Source organism: Aplidium turbinatum, chromosome 11 (assembly GCF_918807975.1).
Source record: "Aplidium turbinatum chromosome 11, kaAplTurb1.1, whole genome shotgun sequence".
In the NCBI taxonomy this organism is placed as follows: Eukaryota; Metazoa; Chordata; class Ascidiacea; order Aplousobranchia; family Polyclinidae; genus Aplidium; species Aplidium turbinatum.
Genome location: NC_137482.1, coordinates 11,073,655 through 11,095,221, shown reverse-complemented (window position 1 = coordinate 11,095,221; position 21,567 = coordinate 11,073,655). Strand labels below are relative to the sequence as shown.

Sequence of the window (21,567 nt, the reverse complement as noted above, 5' to 3'; positions counted from 1 at the left end):
CTATAACTCGTGCAACATTTCATATACCAATGGCATTGCTAGAAAAAAAATAAGTGAATAACTGGCCGAGTGGTTAGCGCGTTGGGCTCGCAGTCGAGAGCCTGCATGTTCGACTCCAGCCACCCGCACTTGCTGTTGTTTCTCTGGGCAAGAAACTTTACGATAATTGCCTCTACCCAGTGATCGATTTCGAGTAATGGGTAGTACCAAATTTAAGTCATAAGTAGAGTAGATAACCGGAAACAGACATTGGCGTCGGCAGCAGCGTGGGTCAGGTGTACGTCGGAAGGCGTACACCGATGCATAGCGCTCAAGTCCGGTTTCCCGCAATGCAGGGTGAAGATATGAAAAAAAACAAAAAAAAAACAGAATAACATTATGAGGTGTGGTGTACCCACGGAATGGAAAACAGTGTCATATCAAGACCATAACATAAGAAACTTTCAATTGTTACTAAAAGCAGTGTGATTCGGTTCGATGGAATGCAAAACAAGTGTTCCATTTTGTATGCATCTTTATTTGGCAGTACCGTGCGAGGCAATCCTCGTTGCGTGATAACACGTCTACTGCCTCCATAACACTTAATAGCGACATAATGAGTTGAGGGCAAACAAAATTACCAGGAACCGTAAACGTACCAAAACAGGAGTCACTGGCAACCCAGTTTGCAAAATCCGTCCTTTTAGCGTTGATTCAACGTCTGCAATGAATCAATGTAAAAAAGACGGATTTTGTCAGTTGGGAACGTGTAACTGAGTGCTTTAAAATTAGGAAATTAACGGTCACTCGGTGATATCCGTCGCCGCTTCGAGTGCTTAAACTAACGGGAAATGTTGCAATAGAATCACACGTCAAGGCTTCCCAGTCCAACATTTGTCGAACTTGCTTCGGACCAATGTTTGTTAAAACGATCAATAAATCACACAGAAGCACAAAGCATTTTGGCTGAAAACTGAGCAAAATGATCACATCAAGTCTTGTAATAATCGAGATTTCAAGTAAATTTACAAAAAAAAATATTGAGATTCAGCCAAAAAATAGGAACTCATCACCGTCGTAAATTAATTACACTGTAGCCGCAAAAAATTTAAATGTCTAAGAATTGCTAATTTAATTGGTCAAAAGCAAACAACTTTAAATCAGTCGTGTCTCAAATACTCACTATTTGTCCAACAGCAATAACATTTGTCAGGCAACATCCCAGTTTCCGTTGCGTGACACGACACGAAAAACAAGGCTCCTTGTTACATATTACATCACTCAATACATACTAATTACCATTGAAAAAAGAAAAATTCTCCAAAACTAAGCTCCAAGTCGTATTGATTTTTATCAGCCCGTATAGCATGAAGTTAGCCTTAAACAATTCTTTTAATCTCGCCGCTCTTCAAAGAATACTAAATTTTTTCCAATAGAATGAAGGAAATTGCGCGTTAATAAATGATACGCGACAAATCCATGAGCGCTTCAAAAGATGCCAACAGACCAGTTGAAAGATCTTGAAATAACTTAGCACGAAGGTAAATAAGTAAAACAGTGTTTGATTGAAACTGATTCTTTCATTTCATCATGTCTAAAACAAGCTTCCATGTTTTCGTCAACCCATGACGCGGCACGCCCAATTTTAAATTTTTTGTGACAATCAAATCAGTGTTTCTGAGTTAGGGTCGCAAGTTATTTTAGCTTATGTACAGTTCTTCTCATTTTGCACGTTTTTCTATTGAAATGCAATGTAACTGATTTCTTATTTACAAACAATGCCAGCATTTCTAAACAAAAGTGCTATAAATACAATTTCCTATAAACGAGAGTCTTCAATTTACTAACATTGGAATATGTCAACAAAACAAGATATCGGTGAAGTGTCAGACACATTTTTCCAATACGCATCAGCATCATACTGGGTGATATTAAAGTCTGATAGGTAATACCATCCATTTTTTTTTTTAAAGGGCGGGGAAACCCAAATTAACTTTTTGCGAGTTTTTTGTTTCAGCGTGATATTGTCATTGTGTACAACATGCGTTTTAGCGAAAAAAAATCCAAATTTTGTTGCCCTTGTCTCGCTAAGGCCGCTTTTGTTTGATACCCGTTTGCGAGGTCTCGTTGCGCATCAAGCTGTGATGCTGTTCGCTGTGACGTCACAAGGTACATATTATAGTTGTGGCCAAAAGTTTAAGACCAGACTTGATTTATGACCATTTTTGCATTACTTCAAAATACTGCATCAGATATAAGATGATGCATAAAGATGATGCAACTGAAACAATATATGATGCAGTATTTTGAAGTAATGCAAAAATGGTCATAAATCAAGTCTGGTCTTAAACTTTTGGCCACAACTATAATATGTACCTTGTGACGTCACAGCGAACAGCATCACAGCTTGATGCGCAACGAGACCTCGCAAACGGGTATCAAACAAAAGCGGCCTTAGCGAGACGAGGGCAACAAAATTTGGATTTTTTTTTTGCTAAAACGCATGTTGTACACAATGACATCACGCTGAAACAAAAAACTCGCAAAGTTAATTTGGGTTTCCCCGCCCTTTAAATGACTGTAATTCACAGACTTCAAGGCATGTGACAAAACCAATACGATGACAATGATAAAAAGTTAGAAAAAAACATATTTCCACAATCACGATGACCATAAACAGTTTGGCAAGTTTACTGAAAAGTTGACTTGATCGACTGCATTCTAAAACAAATTACAAAGAGGAATGTTGTCCTTCTTTATGCATCAACCTTGACAACCAACATTGCAAACGTTTAAAGAAATAAAAAGCCCAGATAAAAAACAACCCAACATTTTTAACAACATTCGCAGATGCTGAATCAATGTAAAAAAGGCCTGTGTAGTTGGCTGGGAGTCTCAGCCAACAATAAAAGCAAAACGGTAATATTTCTATAAGTCTGTCTCGAGGTGGCACAATTGAGCTTCAGAGATGTAACTACTTCAATAACATAATACGAGACAGCGAACGCTAACCGAGACTTTTAACACAGCAACAAATGGGGCATATCGCCATTTTATCTGCACCTGAACACTGACATTAGAAGTGTTAAATAAAAAATTGGACTCCAAATGCAAGAATATTATCTCACTATAAGTAGGCTCAGCCACGGCCGAGCAAATGCTAAAACAAAGTATTGATTTCTGCATTCCATTATTTCTAGACGCAATTTAGTTTATTCAAATGAATGTCACAAGAATCTAAAGCAAAAACTAAACAAAGACGGACGGTACATGATCGTGGGAAACCGGAATGCTCGCTGCATCCGAACTTTGTGACCGAAGTGTTGGTAAACAACGGAAATTAACACTAAAACCTTAGAGAAAAATTGAACACTATCTTGTTGTGAGCTAAGGCGCGGAAAGGACATTCCTGCTGTCTAAACAGAAGGTGATGTCCTTCATCTTACTTAACGCGACATAAGCATGAAAGACTGAGCACCTGTGCTGGCATGGACGGGTTTGGAATTGGCACTCAACGAACAAGTTGAAATGTGTTCGGTATTAGATGACAGAGAAGCTGCTAATCTATTTAAATACCTAAGCGAAGCCCTACTGGGATTGATTCAACATTTAAAAAAGATGAAGCGATGTAAATTAAGACACCAGTTTTGCTCCGATTCTTTCGTGTGGATGGAAAAACAAGACATAAAAATCAGTAACGGTTTCACGTATCCTTGGCAAAGCTGCACTACTAAGCCAGGTTTGAAGACCATTGTCAGTCAACGGTAGTTGTGATTAAAAACGACTATTGCATCGGTTTCCCATTCTAAAAATAGCCACATGTGCATAAAAAGCATTTGTTCCATCAAGGTCAAGGACTTGGTAGTTCAACACAATAGCCAAAGTTACTATAACGCTAAAGATGTTTTCAAAGGTGATGAACACTTACGAGAAGTTTTAATCGTTTATGCTGTTTTTCTTTAGCTAATGAAGACAAACGTGACCCGAGAACACCAAAATGTTTATGTGATGAAAAAAGAAATATGTTTGTGGGCAAATAAAACACGCTTTGGCATGCTTTGTAAATGTGATGGAATCCAACTCTTCAAAGCATTGTTTGACAAGATGAAATTTTAATACGCCACTAAAGCGTGCAAAGTTTAACTCATTCACTCTGATTAAGAATTGATATTGTTAACGTATGTACAACGGGCAAAACTGACATACAAGTTCAAGGCTTATAAAAATAAAACAACAGCGCATTCCGCAATATATTACCATCAATCAGAATACGAAAAAACACAGAATATACCGCGCTATTGAATTGGGCTTGATTTAAAATTAAAACAAACAACGAAAAAGCTCGCGTCAAAATAAGATTACAGGGAGAAGAGTCGGGATTGGCAGGATTTGTTGTCTGAAAGTCTCGCCTTATTTTCGTTCATTAATTGAAAGTTTTGATGATATAAATCACAAATACAAATAGTAAACATATAAGTAAGTACCAATAGAACTGTTTTAAAGCATTGGCTGTTGTTTAGACTGATAGTGTGTTAAAAGATTTTGAAAAATCTCAAACCTCATTTGCAAATTGAAACTGATCGCCAAAAGAAAACGAAAAAGAACGCGGCTAGTATACCTCGTAAATTTTGTAACTTACTCGGCAATGCAAACGTACTTGGCAACACGTCAACACAAATAATTTCGTTTACACTTTTGCCAGACTAAAATCAACGCAATTCTTTGAAAGATCGAGAAGGATCAGAAACTCTATCTGTAATTATAACTCGACATTCGACAATGGTAAATATCATGTCGCTGCGGTGAGGCGTTATTCTTAAATCACGTGTGTGCTGCACTAGACCGCAACCAGTCAATATAATTGAAGTAAATTATAATTTATGATCAGCGACAATTCGAAGTAATTGGGAAACCTAACTTCAAAACAGCGACTAACAAGGGGAATTCAGTGAAGTAACGGATTAAGGCAACACAAGTGCATGTCGAAACAATCGCATAGCATTGCCGTATGCATTGCTAAGATTTTCAGCGTTTGCACCCCGCTCTTTCAATTTAGTGTTTTTACTGATGTCAATGAGCCAAAAGTGTGTTTTCAAACTTGCGTAAACAAAAAGATTAACGGTATATCTTTGATAACAAAATGACTCATTCCACCAGCGGTAATCAAACACTTTTGACAAAACCATAAACGGTAAATCCGTCCGAAACTGGGACGAAGACAATGTAAGAGAGGCAAAATGCTTGCTGATGTGGACAAATATATATTAAGTTAGATTTATCTAAGAAGCCCATCGCTCAACGATTGCCACACAATACCAGGCATCCGATACGAAAAACGTTTAGTAATGGCTCTATTAAAATGCTTTGTGTGATCTATTGACAAAGTTTCCCTTGAGGATTTTGGTGTTTTGTGAAAAAAGGACAACCACGATTGAGTGGTAACGATCCATTTCATTAGGAATTCAATTCAGGCGAGCGACACACTACCCTTTCGGAAGTCAAATTTCGGATGTTAGAACCGGATTTCGATGATTTAAAAGCTCAAGTACACGATCAGTTAAAAATCCGGATTTATTTGACGTATCAGCTTTCTAAAATGCCTTGTAAAAATAACTTGGAAGTAGAAGAAATATAACGAAGCTAAAAATAGTACAAACCGAGAAAAGAAAACGCATTTATGGCTCACAAGATACAGTTAACCTATGATCTGTAAATTGTAAGCACGCTCCAACGACAAGCCGTGACAGCGGCTTCACGAAAATGAAGAACTAATATCGAAGAGAAAATGATCAGAAAACCTTCACAACAAAATTGGATCGTGTTGCTTGAGACTAAAACCGAACATAAAATCACATGCAAGTGGGCTGCCATGGTCACAGCCCATCTAGAAAGTTTCAGAACGGGAGCATCACCAGCCACAGGTCAGAGAGTGAAAGAGTAATAAAGCGATATGTTCCCCTTGCTTCAGCAAATTACATCACAACTTTTGTACAAGTGACCTTTTGTCATTAACAGTAGATTGAAGTCAAAAACGACTTATGCGGTAATTTTAATGTTGAATAAGTTTACAGTGATAATGTGCATTTTATGTTTGCAAAATTCGACACACAACAGTTTCGAAATAACATTTGTCGCGGAAATCGAAGTAGAAACAGAAAACAGTTTGATACGGCAGATTTTCATTTCATACAAAAGGTTACAATCTTGTTTAGATCATGTTTAAAAATGGGGGCGTAGCCTTTCTACCACAAAGCGACACAAACTAATCGTCGCAAACCTCTGGATATTTTTGTTGTCAATTAGAAAGACTGTATAGGAAATTAAACTTTGAGCTTGGCAGATTTATTTGCGCGCTGACAAATAAGAAAAACATGGGAAATTAACAATTAATTTTCCCTTTTTTCACGAGCATCAAAATTTGAATCTTTTGCAACCGCTGACACAAAGAAATAACCAGTAAACAAAAGTTGTCCATTTTTTCTTAGCTAGAAAGTAGCGTTGATTGAAAAATAGAAATACGCTTGTTCTTTTCAATTCGCTCTAAGATGCAGTCTACAACAACGGCGATGGCCTCTTCAGTGTAGCAACATAAAATCTCCCGACACGTAATTATTTAGATTTTTAAAGTACAAAATCGAGACCACTAAGAGTACAAGACATACAAGTCGAATAATTGTTGTATTTGACATATAGCCTTTCTGAAACACCTAATATCATAATTTTCATATTAATCACCACTTATTATTTGAATTCAAAAAAATATTTACTCGACAGTTATGACAACGTAAAGCAATTTTTAAGTTGGCCTATAGTCCCGTCTCAAACCGTTTATTAAACATCAATATCATCTAATTATAATCGGGATGACAAACCTTAGTTCCCAACAAAAATCAGTTTGAAACTCATGCATGTTTGAAAGTCATTGTTAATTGCAAAACCTTATGCGTAAAAGCCATCACAAGGGTAGTAATTAGCCTTGATTGTGGTCGGGATGTGACCTGTAAATTTCAAAATATCTCGTCTGATCAGCAGCAATTTGCACATGTAAGGATGATTGTGGGTAGTGTTTTTTCCCAATTGAGGATTAATAATAATTAAAGTAATTAAGCTCTATAGTGAGACGTAACTCGGCAAAGAACTAAATTGGTGGTGAAGACTTAGTAACATCTGTCACCTTCCAGGCATAGACCTGCGGCGGTCAACGACACCTCCACTGCCAGTAACCTCAGTCTTACCGCCGAGGAAACCTGACAGTGCTCTCACCACGCCTTGGCATCACTTAATAAATCGTAACCACGTTCAACAAATCGCAAATTGTTTTACTTATATTCGCATGGAGCAGATTATTTGGCAATAAAAGCATGTGAAACAATCGATTTTGTTCTGTCAGCTTGTGCATTTATAAGTGAGATTCTTCTATAGCATTAGTGATATGAAAAGTAACGTCAATAGCAATCGGCCTCAACAAATTAAGCTATAAACGTTCCCGGTAGTAAAGAGAAACTACCGGAGGAAATTGGAAATGTTTAAGAGTTTAATAAAAAAAAATGATCATCGCAATAAAAAAGTTGTGATTGACGCTAAAAGATTTTATGTAGAAGAAAATCGCATGCGAGTTTAGCATGAAATAATCCACAAAGCACACAGAGAGCCTGATTCCTAAAAGTGGTATGACTTCTCTGCATCTTTGGAAGAGTAGCAAGAGAAAGGAACCGTGCAGTAGAACAAACAAAAGACATACCAGAACGAAAAAAAAGTGCAGTAATGTGTTTTCGTAAAAGAGCATTTTAGTATAAAATGGCATATTCTCGTTGCAAGGCAATGCGCGAACATTTTAACGGCGAAAATTGTTATAGCTCAGCAGATTGAGCAGCAAGTCATTGCACGCGACAAAATAAAATGAAACTTGATATGAGCAGATGTAGGCACGTTAAGCGGCATGTTGTGCAAAATACCGTGTTCAATTTCTTTTCAAAGATAGTTGTTGATTATTAGCTCGCACGAATGGTTAAGCTGTATCGATATGTCACACTGGCACAAACCAGAGCATAAGTGATATCCATCTCGCGTGCAAGGGTCCAAATGACAACCAAATGACAACCACCAAATGACAAGACGCCACCGGTATAAAATTACCTCAATGTAAAAAGCGTTTTCGGACAAAAAATTAACTCAAAAAGACAAATGTGTAGAAAAAAAATCGTTTTTCAAAATCCTGATTCCAGACAATGTCTGTTCAAATCCTTCCGGGAACACAAGACTGTAGTAACAGCCGCCTCAAGAGATGTTTGTTAGTAAAGAGGAAAGCTCGCTTTACGTTCACTCAATACGAATTTGTAAAACTAGACTTAAGTGTGAAACCGACTGAAGCAGTTACACAGCATGTCACATTTCTTCACTAATGGTAACTTCTTACAATGACCAAACTACAAAGTAAACTATACTGATCAGTGCCTAACAATATAGTCGAATTAGCATAAGTCAGTATTACTGTGTACTAATGCAAATTATTGCGCCAAATCTGGACCAAAAATGGTGGAACACAAAGGCCAGCAGTGAAAATCACAGCAGTACATACCGCAAACATACTGTGACATTGCAAAAAAATTTCACACATTTTTGACAACCAAATGATATGGCTAACTGTTAAATAAATATAATTTGTGGAGTAAGGTATGTAAACGACTCACCGCAAAACAGCTTGTGACTTATCAAGATTACAAGGGAAGATAAAAATTAACATTAAAGGTTACATGAAACCACAAGATTGAAGAGGTTGATGAAGGAATGAGAAAATCAGCTTAACATTTGAAAGAAAATATCTTCTTTCAAATATTTTTATGGAGAATAAGCAGTTGAGAACAATATTGGTGATAAACGTGTTGATGACACCAAAAAGATTTTCCAATGGATCGGACTTTCGGATTTAGCCTAAAACCTTGCTGGGTAAAGCAGCCAAAAGTTTTATGTGATTTATTATTCTCACAACGATTACCAACATTTCGATAATGTTACCGGTACGCAAGGATATCACTGAGAAGAATGAGAACTCATAGACTAACGCAACAAGAGCATGCAACCATAGTTCAAAGTGTGAGCAAAGGAACTTGTTCTGAAACATGGCGTTTAGGCGCGATAAGATCTGCATTGGTCCTTGATGAAACTCAACCAGGGAGTGGGAGTGGCTAGGAATGGCAGCAATTATCATTCGATTCGTTCACGCAACATATAGTATGGCAATTTCGTTGAATGAGATATAGTGAAACATATCCTGACGTAAAATTAATGAGATAAAAAAAGTTTAAGTGCATTTTAGTTGAATGATTTTAGTTCTGACCAGATTGTCACTATAATCATTGCAATTCTTACCCTTAAATTGCAAACATAGCTTCAAGAAATCATACTCCACTAGTTTTGACGTGATTATCGCACAAACTAAGTTTTGTTCTCCCAAAAACGCCTGTGGTTCTTATCACTCGAAGTTCAGAGAATTGTATTTTAAACCTGGGGTGGCAGTAACACAACGTATTCTTGTTACTTTTATCATAACAAGAAATGCTGTAGTTCCAAGAGTCAGTTGGTTTAGCAAAGCACATAAACCAGAAATACTGTACTGTACAAGTGTATGCGTAGTATATCTTGTTTCTACTTGATGCCATTCGCCTGACAAACTACTGTAGCTGCTAGTAGTACGTAGAGGCCAAGAAAAGTCCAATGCAACCTTTTCTTAATTACTCTTTACAACATAGCACCCAAAACTTTCGACCGACTCTTCCACTGATGAAGAATACCATCGTGGAATGAGATGATACACCAAAGACTTTTAATAGTTTTGCATACCACAAGTTATAAAGTTGATTTTGATAACTTTCCTTTCCAATTTAAGAATTGCACCTTCTTGTTTAGCTATTGATGTGTTTGCACCATAAAGTCAAAATTAATCGAATCAATTTAACCTTTTTAGGCTACGTTGGGACAAATTCAAATAAATTAGCTACTCTAAACTACCGCAACTGTTTTCTATTGGTTACTTACGTCTTGGTATTTCTTCAGTGACAGACTCAAGAAAGTCTTGTGGGGTCATAAAGTGATCGCCGTTAATTTCAACAGATGCGAAATCGTGAAATCGCTTTTCCCGTGTGTTGAGCTGAGTATCACTTTGAGATGTCTGTTCATCCTACAAAAAACGTAATTTCCCATGATAAAAAGTGGATGAGATTATTAGTAGAAACAATGCCTAACGTTAAGAATTATTTGACTTCTATAGCTGTATCCAAGGGGGGGGGGGGGGGTGGTCACCCCCCACTTATTGGAGTGGTTTGGAATGACTAAGACGATTTTAGCCCACTGTCTAAAAATCACCCCCCCCCCCTCGAATTCTAAAAGTGGATAGAGCCCCTGGTGGAAATAAAAGCAACATGAACAAGATGTCAAAACGTCCTTGCGCAGTGCCTTTCTCAAGGGGCTGCAAGTTCTGTCTCCAATAAACTTTTACCCGCAGGCGGTCACGCGCAAGAAAATGCACCTCCGCTTGGTGGCTTAACCACAACAAACGCTAACAAGCTGTTTAACATGCCGACAAGCATGGCATGCGCTAATGACCAGCTGAAAAAATAATTATGCAAATATTGCTACAAGTGACTGCACCTCATCAGAACATGAAGTGCAGTGCGGCCAAAATTGTCTGTATTTTTCCGTATAACAAGTTAGTGTTGTGTTTATTTAATGTTTTCCACTTCATGGAACCTGCTCCAGACGGAGTATACCCTATCATCAAATTTCAACCTGTAATCATGAAAATATTATAACTTCTATTAATGCTGAATTAATACACCAGTTGACTAAGATGTTGTACATCACACCTGGATATACGACGTCTATTTTGCGGTATTCAGACAGCTAATTAAACTCAATTAAAATAATTTAAGAAAATCTCATCAACTATGTCTGGAAATGATGTTGGTCCTTATTCAGTATCCACAAACTGCGACCTTCCAACATAAAACTGTTCACGAAAAAATAACTGCAGTTCACCAGTGGTGCCAAATGTTATAATAAAAAAGACAGAATCATGATAACAGAAACAAACAAGTGGCGGTCCATACGATGCAGCAGCTATTGGAAGCGTCGTCGTCTTTTCTCACCAATCTATCAAATTGGTGACGACGGCGTACAAATAGTTGTAAAGAGCAATATATCCCAAAACTTATTGAAAGTAAACAAATAGTTATCTTGTCGTAAGCATAAGATGAATGACCAAAGTGTGTTTATATACTAAGTGATTTTAGCATTAGTGGCATTCTTCAAGGTGAAACAAACTGCACAGATTCGGCACTTTCTGAGTACGTTGCAAGCAAATTTTATTCTAATTTGATGTTATATCTACATTCTATTTGTCGGGTTTTCAATAAGAAAAAGGCTTTCAGTGAGAGCTATCTTTGTATTGATATTTTCTGCTTAATAACCAGTTTATTTAGATACGATCATCAGTTTCGAAAACGCGGTCATACACAGAAGCAAAGGAGATAAGATCGTAGTTCGCCAACGTGATATCTATTGAAAACCGCAAATTACCCGAGTTTATGAAATAATTGGCATCGCGATCATAGCAATAGATGTTTTTTTCACAGGTTGCGAAAAGAAAAAGGAAAAAAGTAGAAGTGCAGTACGTATTTGAATAAAGAAGGCATAACTGTACTGTCCATGAATCTAATAATGCAATAGTTATGAAATCAATACCGGTACGCACGTTGGCATAACACTAGCTTCGTATCAATTGTATTGTACAAGGGAAACACAAAACAAAAGAACAAAGCAGTTTCATTGCGGAAACAAGATTATCTGGGTGGGGAAATCAAACTTTATAAACCCTGGTTTACTTTACAGCCGACACATAAGACATCACCCAAACATTTTAACTAAAAATAACACATGAGCAAGATAAACTCTTTAAGCTCAGAATGTTGGCGGCAAAATCGTACAATATTTCTAAGTCAAATGTCAAAAGAGAAACCTTATAATTTTTACGTTGTTCGTACGCATTAAAACACTGAATTGACGTCAAATAGACAATATTGGTAATCTACACCTGAGCTTTCGCCCGACATATTAGAGAAATCTGCAACGACGTTTCGATAATTGAATGCCCATGCCATGACACCAGCATAACATTACACGAAGTTTCATATCAAATCGTCTCAAACATCAAGTACATGCTTTGAAGTGTTGATTCTCTGGACAAATGGCGTTTGGTGTTGCGCAGCATAAGGGTTAACTAAAAGGGTGTGGTCATATACTCACACGGTCAAACATCGACTTACGCTACTCAAGTTTACAACACATATTTCTTTCTAAATAGCGACCTTGTTAATGTGTATAATGGGTTAAGTGGGTTGGGGCAGACCGGCAGACGTTCTATATGCACATCTTAATTAAAGCTTAGACACATGATAAGTCGATTGCTACAACATCTGAAAACGAAAACAAGCAACCGAGCACTGTGCAACAAACGAAGAGATTATCTATATTTTTGCGATAGTTTTCTTGTTTTTTTTTTCAGAAATGCAAAGCGAGAAATCAGCTGAAGCGACTTTTACCATTGGCGGGTGGTGGCCAAACCAAACTAAACCAGAGCCACCAGAAACCTCAGAGCAAATTTCGAAAAATTTTGAAATGCACATCAACAGTAAACAAGAAATAAAGAAACATGAAGCAAACTAATTTACAGTATACTTTTATACATTTCTGTTAGCATAAGAACGGTCACTTTTATACTTTCAGAAACAAATTAATTTTGATTCCTTATTGGATTCGTAGATATTGTTGTGAAATAGTAGTTTTGTAGTCATTACCTATCTAGCCGAATTCTACAAACAATTAAAACACGACAACTTAATTATTCTGACTACATGATTCGCAATAATTCTATTCAAAGTCGACTACTAGAAGGAAAACTAAATGGAAAACAAAATAGGGACAGACCAACAAAGGATTAGGACTGGTGATATTAAAAACTGGACAGAATTTGACAAAAAAACTGAAATTGAAGAATCTCACAACAAAAACATTTGACGCTTCATTGCCTCCACAACCCTGAAGAGAGGAATGAGCCAGATGGTGATAAGTCATAAGATATACGCTACACACATACAATCTTGCAGCCATAATAATATTAAAAGTCATCCCAAAAGTGATAAAAGTCATGTTGTTGACAAACGATTTAGATCATGCCATACAATGGTAAAAAAATGGGACAAATTGATGACACACACCAAGCACGTTCAGAAGATTCAATGAGGTTTCAATCGCCAAAAGTGAAAAATATTATGTAAACATTTCAGACAATTGTTTCTCGGCAGCCGATTTGTAGCAAGAATTGACAGCGATAGACACGTGTTTCGCCCATGAGGCTGGGCTCATCAGTATCGCACCGTATTCTAGCCACAAATTTATTCGACCACCGCTTTACCAGTCAGTTTAACTCTTATAAAATAATAAGCCTATAAGTGTACAGTTACTGGTAGCTCAAGCTGGCAATAGCAGTCACATTGACATTATGCAGTAAATAAAATTATGAGCAGAATTTAACATGTTTATTGAAATATTGTACAGGTAACAATGAACTCACTATGACTGTACAATTTTTAAGCAAAGCTTTTAATGAAATGCCTGTACAAATTTTAGAAAAAAATAAAACTAACTTTTAAACAAGGTGAAGCTAATTGCACAGGAAATCAACAGTATAATACAGAAAATAAGATCAATAATTAATTTTTGAAACAAACTCCACATCCCTGAAACTCCAACAAGAAGTTTGCATGTTTGTTGCTTTAAGTGCGATTATTCTGTTGAAACCCAGCCTCAACGCGATTATAGACAAATACAATTTGAACTGTAGCCTCCAGTAAACCAAATTGTACCTAGGTATTAATCCAAAAAACAAACAGAAAACCAGTAAACACTACATGTCGCTAACTGAAATTATTGTTTCACAAAATTTGTCATTACAAAAAGACAAAAAGTGTTCATGATGTACAGTAGACCGTTTAATTTTTCGAAATTTTTTTTTACCTGTTCACATCCCTTTAATCTTTGCATTTGCCTGAAAAAACCTTCCTGGCAAAATTTGGGTGAACCCACCAACATTTAGTGACCTCTCACAGTGTTTTTATGTTCTCATAATTGGGTTATTCCTTATCAAAACAGCCAATATGAAGATATCGTGTATGTGGTACCTCTCAGATTTTGCTGAAAAGTTGTCATACTATGCCTTAGGCTCCCAAACGAAAGAATCCTAAGTTTTAGATCAATATCTCAAACAGTATTCCCATGGCGGCCATTTGAATTTCGGGTACTACACTTGTTTTTGTCTTGGGGGGGGGGGGGGGGGTAGCGACTAGCGAATGGCAACTTCAGTCATCTTAAGAGCCCCATAACTTTTATTGTAATTGTGGTAGAAGACTAAAAATTGCTGTGCTAGTTCATTATAAACTATACTACACAATTCAATAGAAAAAATCTTTTGATGCATAAGTGTTAGGTGGGTCATCAAAATCCTGTTTTCCCCTCGTATAAGTGTTTTTTTCAATTTTCAAATGCTTCTACCACCCAAACCAATCAAAATATTTCTCTAAAACTTAATTATTTGTAATGTTTGGAAACTTTTCTTCTGCCAACTTGAATTTGGGAGTTGTGGTGCCATTCCAAACATAGAGGTAACAAAGGGCCATTTCAGCCTGATAGGGTTTTGAGACCCCCATAAGACCTCGGTTAATGGCAGACCCCCATAAGATATCGGTTATTTAGGCAACAAATTAAAAAATAAATAAATTGTTTGGTTTCCAACAGAGATAGCTCATTTATAATCATTTGGAAAGAATCATGTGTTAAATAATAGTATAGTTAGGCCTACACCATAAAATAATATATGACATACGTAGCATTTGGAATAATTTTTCAAACATACCGGCATTGTAAAAATCCTAAATTTTGACAAGTGGCTTTAAGCTTTCGAGTGCGACTGTAATGTTGGTTGAAAAACACTGCTACGGATCATATTAATAATTTATTTCACACCAGTTGAGAGCAAAATAGCATCAATTATTATTAGTCTCCATAATGGGCAATTTTCAGCCAACTGCCACAGTTCTTCTGGGCTGTGCTTTGTGAGGGATCAAACCCTTCACATGAAATTTGTGCTGATCTTTCTTGGTTTCTTTTATCTTATATCAGTTTTGATAATAGGTCTCGAGTTACACATCATAGCGATGTATTCTAGGCCTACACAGGCTTTGCCAATGTGCGAAGCTATAGGCTTATAGTCCATACTAAATGTGCCTTACATCTTTTGGAAATGATTATTTTGAGAAACCCAATTGCAAAAGTATGCTTACTGAATCTCAAATGAAAAGACAAATAATTCCCTTTTATCTGTCATTTTGTGACAATGCTTTTGAGAAGTAAATAAACAATTTAAAATTAAATAGCCCCTTTGGAAGTATATTTTGGTAGCATATGAACACAGTGCTTGTTTACATCAGTGGCTACCTATACAACTTCTCAAAAAACGTTCCATGACAAAACCCTTCACAATTTTTTTGTACGAATCATATCAGCCAACTAGCCTACTTATGCAATGAACTCAACTACATATAGGCACAGCATAAAAATTGTAATTTAGGTCTTTGTGTTACTTTTTGTATGTTCAAATGTGTGTGCCGTGAAAAGTATCTTGAATGACCAGGGTAAGCAATGTGAATATTCATCATCAAAAGTAAGGAACAAAAAAAAGAAAATCGTAGCCTATGCTATTCAAATAACCCCAACCAAAAAAACTCATAATGCAGTGGAAGAAAGAACAGAAATACTGAGACGTTGACATGGACTATGTTATAATCAATTCATCTAATGTGAGATACGGTTTAAATAACATTACTCTCATATCATGTAAGACAGGGGTGTCTTAACTTTTTTTTATTAATGGACCAAATTTGGAAATGCCAACCAAATCAAACAATAATAGATGTAGGTTAATTAATATATATAATTCTATATATATGTCACTAATTGTACTCCACTTTTATGCATCATTGTTTTAGAAATTTACTTTCTGAAAATGGTTTAGGCTACTGTGTTTAGCATTCAGCATAGCCACAATATAGCTAGTTTTAGTGATACTTTTATTTGGCTCATGGGCTCGCTCAAAGCACAACTGTTAGGTAGCTATGCTGTCCTCAGAAGCTTCACTTTTTCTGCACAGTTATATAGGGTCTACTGGGGTAATATGTGTAGGATTTTGGTTAATTTTTATTTAAAAATCTTGTAAAATCTTAACAGATGAAGTAATATTTAAAAAAAATTTACAACGTAAAATTTTGATATGTGTAAAATATGTCATATTTAAGATATTCAAAAATATTTACTTATATATCTTGTAGACCTATCATTTTGAACCTGCATTTTGGTACTCATTTCACCCAGGCCTCGGGGTAAAATGGGAATATCATGTATAATACTCAGTATTACCTGTTTTATCATTGTATTAGACCATGGAAAAAGAACCATAAACACAAGCATACAAAATAATACAGTAACAAGTTATTTAACATCAAATATCAACTTTCCAAGCAGCATAAAAGTTTGGAACAATACCCAAATAAGCGTCTTGCACAAAAAACACTTTGAAATCAATAAATAGATTACCGTAATTAAACACTTCTCACTTTTTGTTGTTGTACTAAATTATAGCTGTTGGTATAAATAACTATCACTGAAAGCAGCTCTGCATTTTAATAACAACAAATGATGCAATCATTAAAACAGTATTATTACCCCAGGTACCGGTTTTACTCCTGCAAACCCTAACTCTGCTCTGTATTATGCTCTAACACAGTGGTTCCCAACCTTTTTGTTGTCACGGACCCCTTTAGACAAATTATTAATTCTGCGGGCCCCTACCTAAATTTTGCCTGAAACTCAATTAACATACTATTGACTATTTTAATAATTATGCTACTCAACTACTGTACTGTGTCATATTGCATTGCCGCTATGACTCCTGCGGCAAATATAAGATTAAACAGTTGCTCAAATAAGAAAATGAATGAATTGTTCAAGACATGTCAGCAGTATTTGAATATTAAGGAGATCTAAAGTGTCATGCAGTGGCCGAGTGGTTAGCGCGTTGGGCTCGCAGTCGAGAGCCTGCATGTTCGACTCCAGCCCCCCGCACTTGCTGTTGTTTCTCTGGGCAAGAAACTTTACGATAATTGCCTCTACCCAGTGATCGATTTCGAGTAATGGGTAGTACCAAATTTAAGTCATAGTCAATCATCATAAGAATAGACAACCGGAAACAGACATTGCCGTCGGCTGCAGCGTGGGTAAGGTGTAGCCTACGTCGGAAGGCGTACACCGATGCATGGCGCTCAAGTCCGCTTTCCCACAACACAATGCAGGATAAAGATACAAAAAACAAACAAACTTTTTCAACGTAAGCAAATTTAATGAGGGGGCTGATGTTGCCTTTCCTGAACTAAACGACTGAACTGTGGTTGAGTTTTTGACAATGCAACACGCATGTCATCTTCAACGTCCAGGCGATTTCGATGTTTAGTTTTTATTGTAACAAGAGCTGAGAATCCTGCCTCGCAAAGGTAAGATGTACGGTAGTAGATGTATTGTGGTAGATGTAGTTTAAGGTCAATGTACACACTGTAGGCAGCAGCATAGCTTTATTTTAATGCATAGCTTACCCGTACAATTTATTCTTGCGGGCTTGAGCTTGACACATTTGCATTTAAAGAGAGAAATGAAAGTAAAAAGATCGCTTTTCGTTTTCATCAAGGTAATCACGGACCCCCAAATGCTTTCTCACGGACCCCCAAGGGGTCCGCGAACCCTAGGTTGGGAACCACTGCTCTAACAGCTTATTAAATGTGCTAGTATGTTGTGTGGCATAGTCCCTCTTTACATTAAACTCCTAACATTTCCAATGCGCAACAGTCAAGAAACAAACTTGAACATTTAACAAACCTGACGTAAGATATCATTTCCAGTCTGTTTTCGAACTTGTGTTTTAATGTGCTGGGTGTAAAAAGTATCTTATACTCGTAGATTGTTAAAAATATGGGCTTATATACCATAATTATTAACGTAAGATCTGGAGTTTCATAGTATTTCTATCCAGAAGTTACTGCTGCACATTTTATAGCAATTTTTTACACCGCCACCATTAAAAAATCAATTCTTGAATGTAATTCTCTCTTAAAAGTAACTTATACAACTTGAGGGTGCTCAGATTGTTGATTAGTATTGGTTGAACATTGTTTGTTGAAAATCATAAATTACAAAAGTGTGAACATTATAGTAGGTTGTGTTGGGCTATAAGATAATTTGACTACTCACTGTCAATCGAAAAGTATGAAATTTTCATTTGCACACCCCTATAAACGGCTTTAAGGACCCCAGTTTGAGAAACACCGATTTAAACAGAAAAAACAAACATTACAGTTTTGAAATTAGAAAAACTTAAGTTCTTGAAGAAATTGTAAAACATGGGTCTAGCCTAACTGCCTTGCCTACTGTCACAGTAACAGTGAGTGAAATGTAATTAAGGTTTATGCTCTACTTACCAAGGGCTTTTGTGATAGTGATTCTGCTGCAAGTACTGAATTTATTTTGGGATAAGAAAACTGCATTTGAGGTTGCATAAAGTTTCTTCTGAAACTATAAATAGCCAAGCCTGAACCACAGGCAACACAAAGGCTAGAAACAAAGACTTTTTGGGTTTTCATCTCGTTTGTATAATGACGAACAAACTTAGAAAACATTCTCCAACGTCCAGTCCCGGCCATTTTGATTATTTTCTTGCAATTCAGCAATGCAACAAGATAAGAAGTTCTTTGACTCAGTCAATCAGTTGCCAGGTTCCACTTTCCAAGCAAATACAACAAAAACAAACATTTCAGAAAATTCAATGCATTATCTCGGTTCCAAATTCAAAATTTTCAACACTAGCGTTGCCAAATGCTGCCCAAATTAATTTTTACACAACCACTTCAAAAATTCCTCAGTAACAACTCCATTACACCAGAGCTTTTTGTTCTTGAAGGCTTTTCAAGGTGATCTCTAATAAAGCTTTGCCTCTTTTTATAAAGTGCTTTACTCCTTTACCCCATACTTTTCAAAAGTGCCTTGGGTTTGGGTTGGTACAATTTCAGATGAGACAGATATTTACTAGTTACTACAATATAAGTAAACCTTCCGCAGTCAATCGGAACATTTTTTTAATAGAGGCCTGAAGTTTGGCTGTTGACTTTAGTTTAGAATATATTGTTGTAAAGTATTATGACTGATTGATTTGATCCTTATCCTCGGAGTGGAAAAGTTTCTTTTAGAGCTTAATCCTGGCAGTTTCACATATTTGCAGAGCCTTTAAACCACTGACGCATGCCGGTCACCTAGTTTGACAGAGTGGAGTTTCCGATTGTTAAAGTGTTGTGGCCAAAGAATTGTTTCATCCACCAGGTGTCGCTGAATGGAGAGCAGTCCTTGCATGCTTTGCTTAAACGCACACCCCGAGAGCAGAACCAGCGCCGCTTGATCTTGCGTCAAGCACGTAACCACTTAGTATCAATGTTTTGCAGTGGCGTAGCCAACGGGGGTTGATGGTTTCAACTCCCTTTGGCACGTGTGTGACGTCACGATAATGAGAATAATGCTTTCAGTCTCTTTATGTTTCTAAAACAAAGTTTTCCTAATTTTAAACGAAACTGCATTATAAGAGCGAGTTTTGCCAATACCAAACATTCAAATATCTCAGCCAGGAATTAGCAACAAGAAAACTTAGAGACTTAGCTTTATTTCCGAAAAATGCCGATGAAAACATGATCTTATCCTTTTGCTATGCCACCGGACAGCACCATTTTACAGGAATATTCATACCCACATTTTTGTTGAAAATGTTCTCAGAATTAATACACCAAATTCAAAGTAACTTTTCAAAATTTGCTAAGGGAGGCCCCCCAGACCCCCCACCGCCTGGCGTCGTCTTAGGCGAACACGCTGTCGGGCTTCGCCCGCCCGCGGTCAATACCCCCCCCCCCCTTTCAAAATAAATTCCTGGCTACGCCACTGATGTTTTGTGTTTTCATGTTTTGTAATTTTGACGCAATGTAGCCTATATCCACCATCAGATGGCCCTATGTGCCTTGTGACATGATTGGTTAGTAGCTTAACACATTTACCTTGGAAATGTAGCCTATTTGAACGTTATCACGTAATACAACCACAGTTAACACAAGCAAACAGTCAACGCTTATTAGATTCATTTTACTCAGAACAGAATTTTCCTATTCATTTCCTTCAACACAACAACAGACGAATCACATGCATGCAAATTCCTTCACTGTGTCTGCATTACGAGTCTTCTTCAAGTCAGCAGTTGAGAACTGCGTAAGTGGCAATTGAGCAAGTTACAATAACTGACTTAGCAATATTGTAGCAAGTGGTTGAAGCAGGCAAATAATGAAACTGAGCAAGCCGAAGCTTGGCATGACCATGGCCACCTGGCATGACCAAGCAAGTCAGAAGTCAGCAAGCAAGTCTCAATTGCTGACTTTCCAGCTGGCGAGTCCATATGGACATGACATAGGCTATAGGCTGATATACGGGCCCCCATGTGAGCTATCCATACGAGCCCCATGCAGTACACAGGGGCGCCGGAACGGTTTTTGACTGGGGGAGCAGGATTATGAAAAAAGGGCACTTTTGTTGCTGAAAGGCCAATTTTTTTTTAAGTTTTAAGATAAGATATAAAAATAATGCTCATCCATCAGCTCATTATATCGACTATCGAGTAATGATACAAGTGTCCGGTACATAAAGAACAATGGCACGGGTGGGCATCATGCTATGTTATGATGATGCAGGTTAATAACCTAATGTGATACAGAATTTTGTGTCGTGAATATTATTTTGAGGTAGAAATGAAAGATTATAAATTAGGCTAAAAGCTAATAGCTGAAATTGTTATACCGCATTGCAAAATGTGCAGTAGCTTACATGACCTTAAAAGGGCACCATTGCCCCCCTGCCCACTCATCCACAGAAAAATTGAGGGAAGGGGGGCATCCGCCCCCCCCTGCCCCCCGCTTCCGGCGCCCCTGGCAGTGCATTCTGTCCGCGGACATCACATTCAGCTTGTATGAGGGCTGCTCACATTCTTCCCATAAACTTGCATAAAACTAGTGTGGGCTGCCTACACTTATTCTTGAGTACCAAATATGAGCTGCCCACATGTAACCAACTAACTTACGTAGCCTATGTGAGCTGCCATCTGCCCACACGCATTCTGTCCATGAGTTGATTTGTAATCTAAGCCTATTGGCTGCAAATCACTTTCAATGCTGACCAGAAGGCAAACATCATTTTTTTAGTTCTCCTTCAGACTGATTGGTGTCAAAGCAACGTTACTAGCAAAGTAGGCTAGTGCTTGTGTTTTGTATTTATTTCATGTTTTGTGTAGTGCAAGCAGTAGTCACCAATACAATAAAACGAATCAAAGTTCTTGTTCAACTCCCCTGGTCC

General features: G+C 37.2%; 1 protein-coding gene across 7 annotated transcripts in view; it reads right to left on the bottom strand.

Moving 5' to 3' along the window:
- The window catches only part of LOC145779305 (calcium uptake protein 3, mitochondrial-like), a 34,125-nt gene extending 15,225 nt beyond the window's left edge, over positions 1-18,900 (bottom strand). For all 7 annotated transcript variants that reach the window (XM_082590855.1, XM_082590857.1, XM_082590856.1 and 4 more), the window contains exons 1-2: positions 18,612-18,900; positions 10,015-10,156 (exon numbers count right to left, since the gene is read on the bottom strand). In XM_082590855.1, coding sequence (XP_082446981.1) covers positions 10,015-10,156; positions 18,612-18,833 — 364 coding nt within the window. In that variant the 5' untranslated portion in view covers positions 18,834-18,900. The remainder of the gene's footprint in view (positions 1-10,014; positions 10,157-18,611) is intronic.
- Between the last annotated feature and the right edge of the window lie 2,667 nt (positions 18,901-21,567).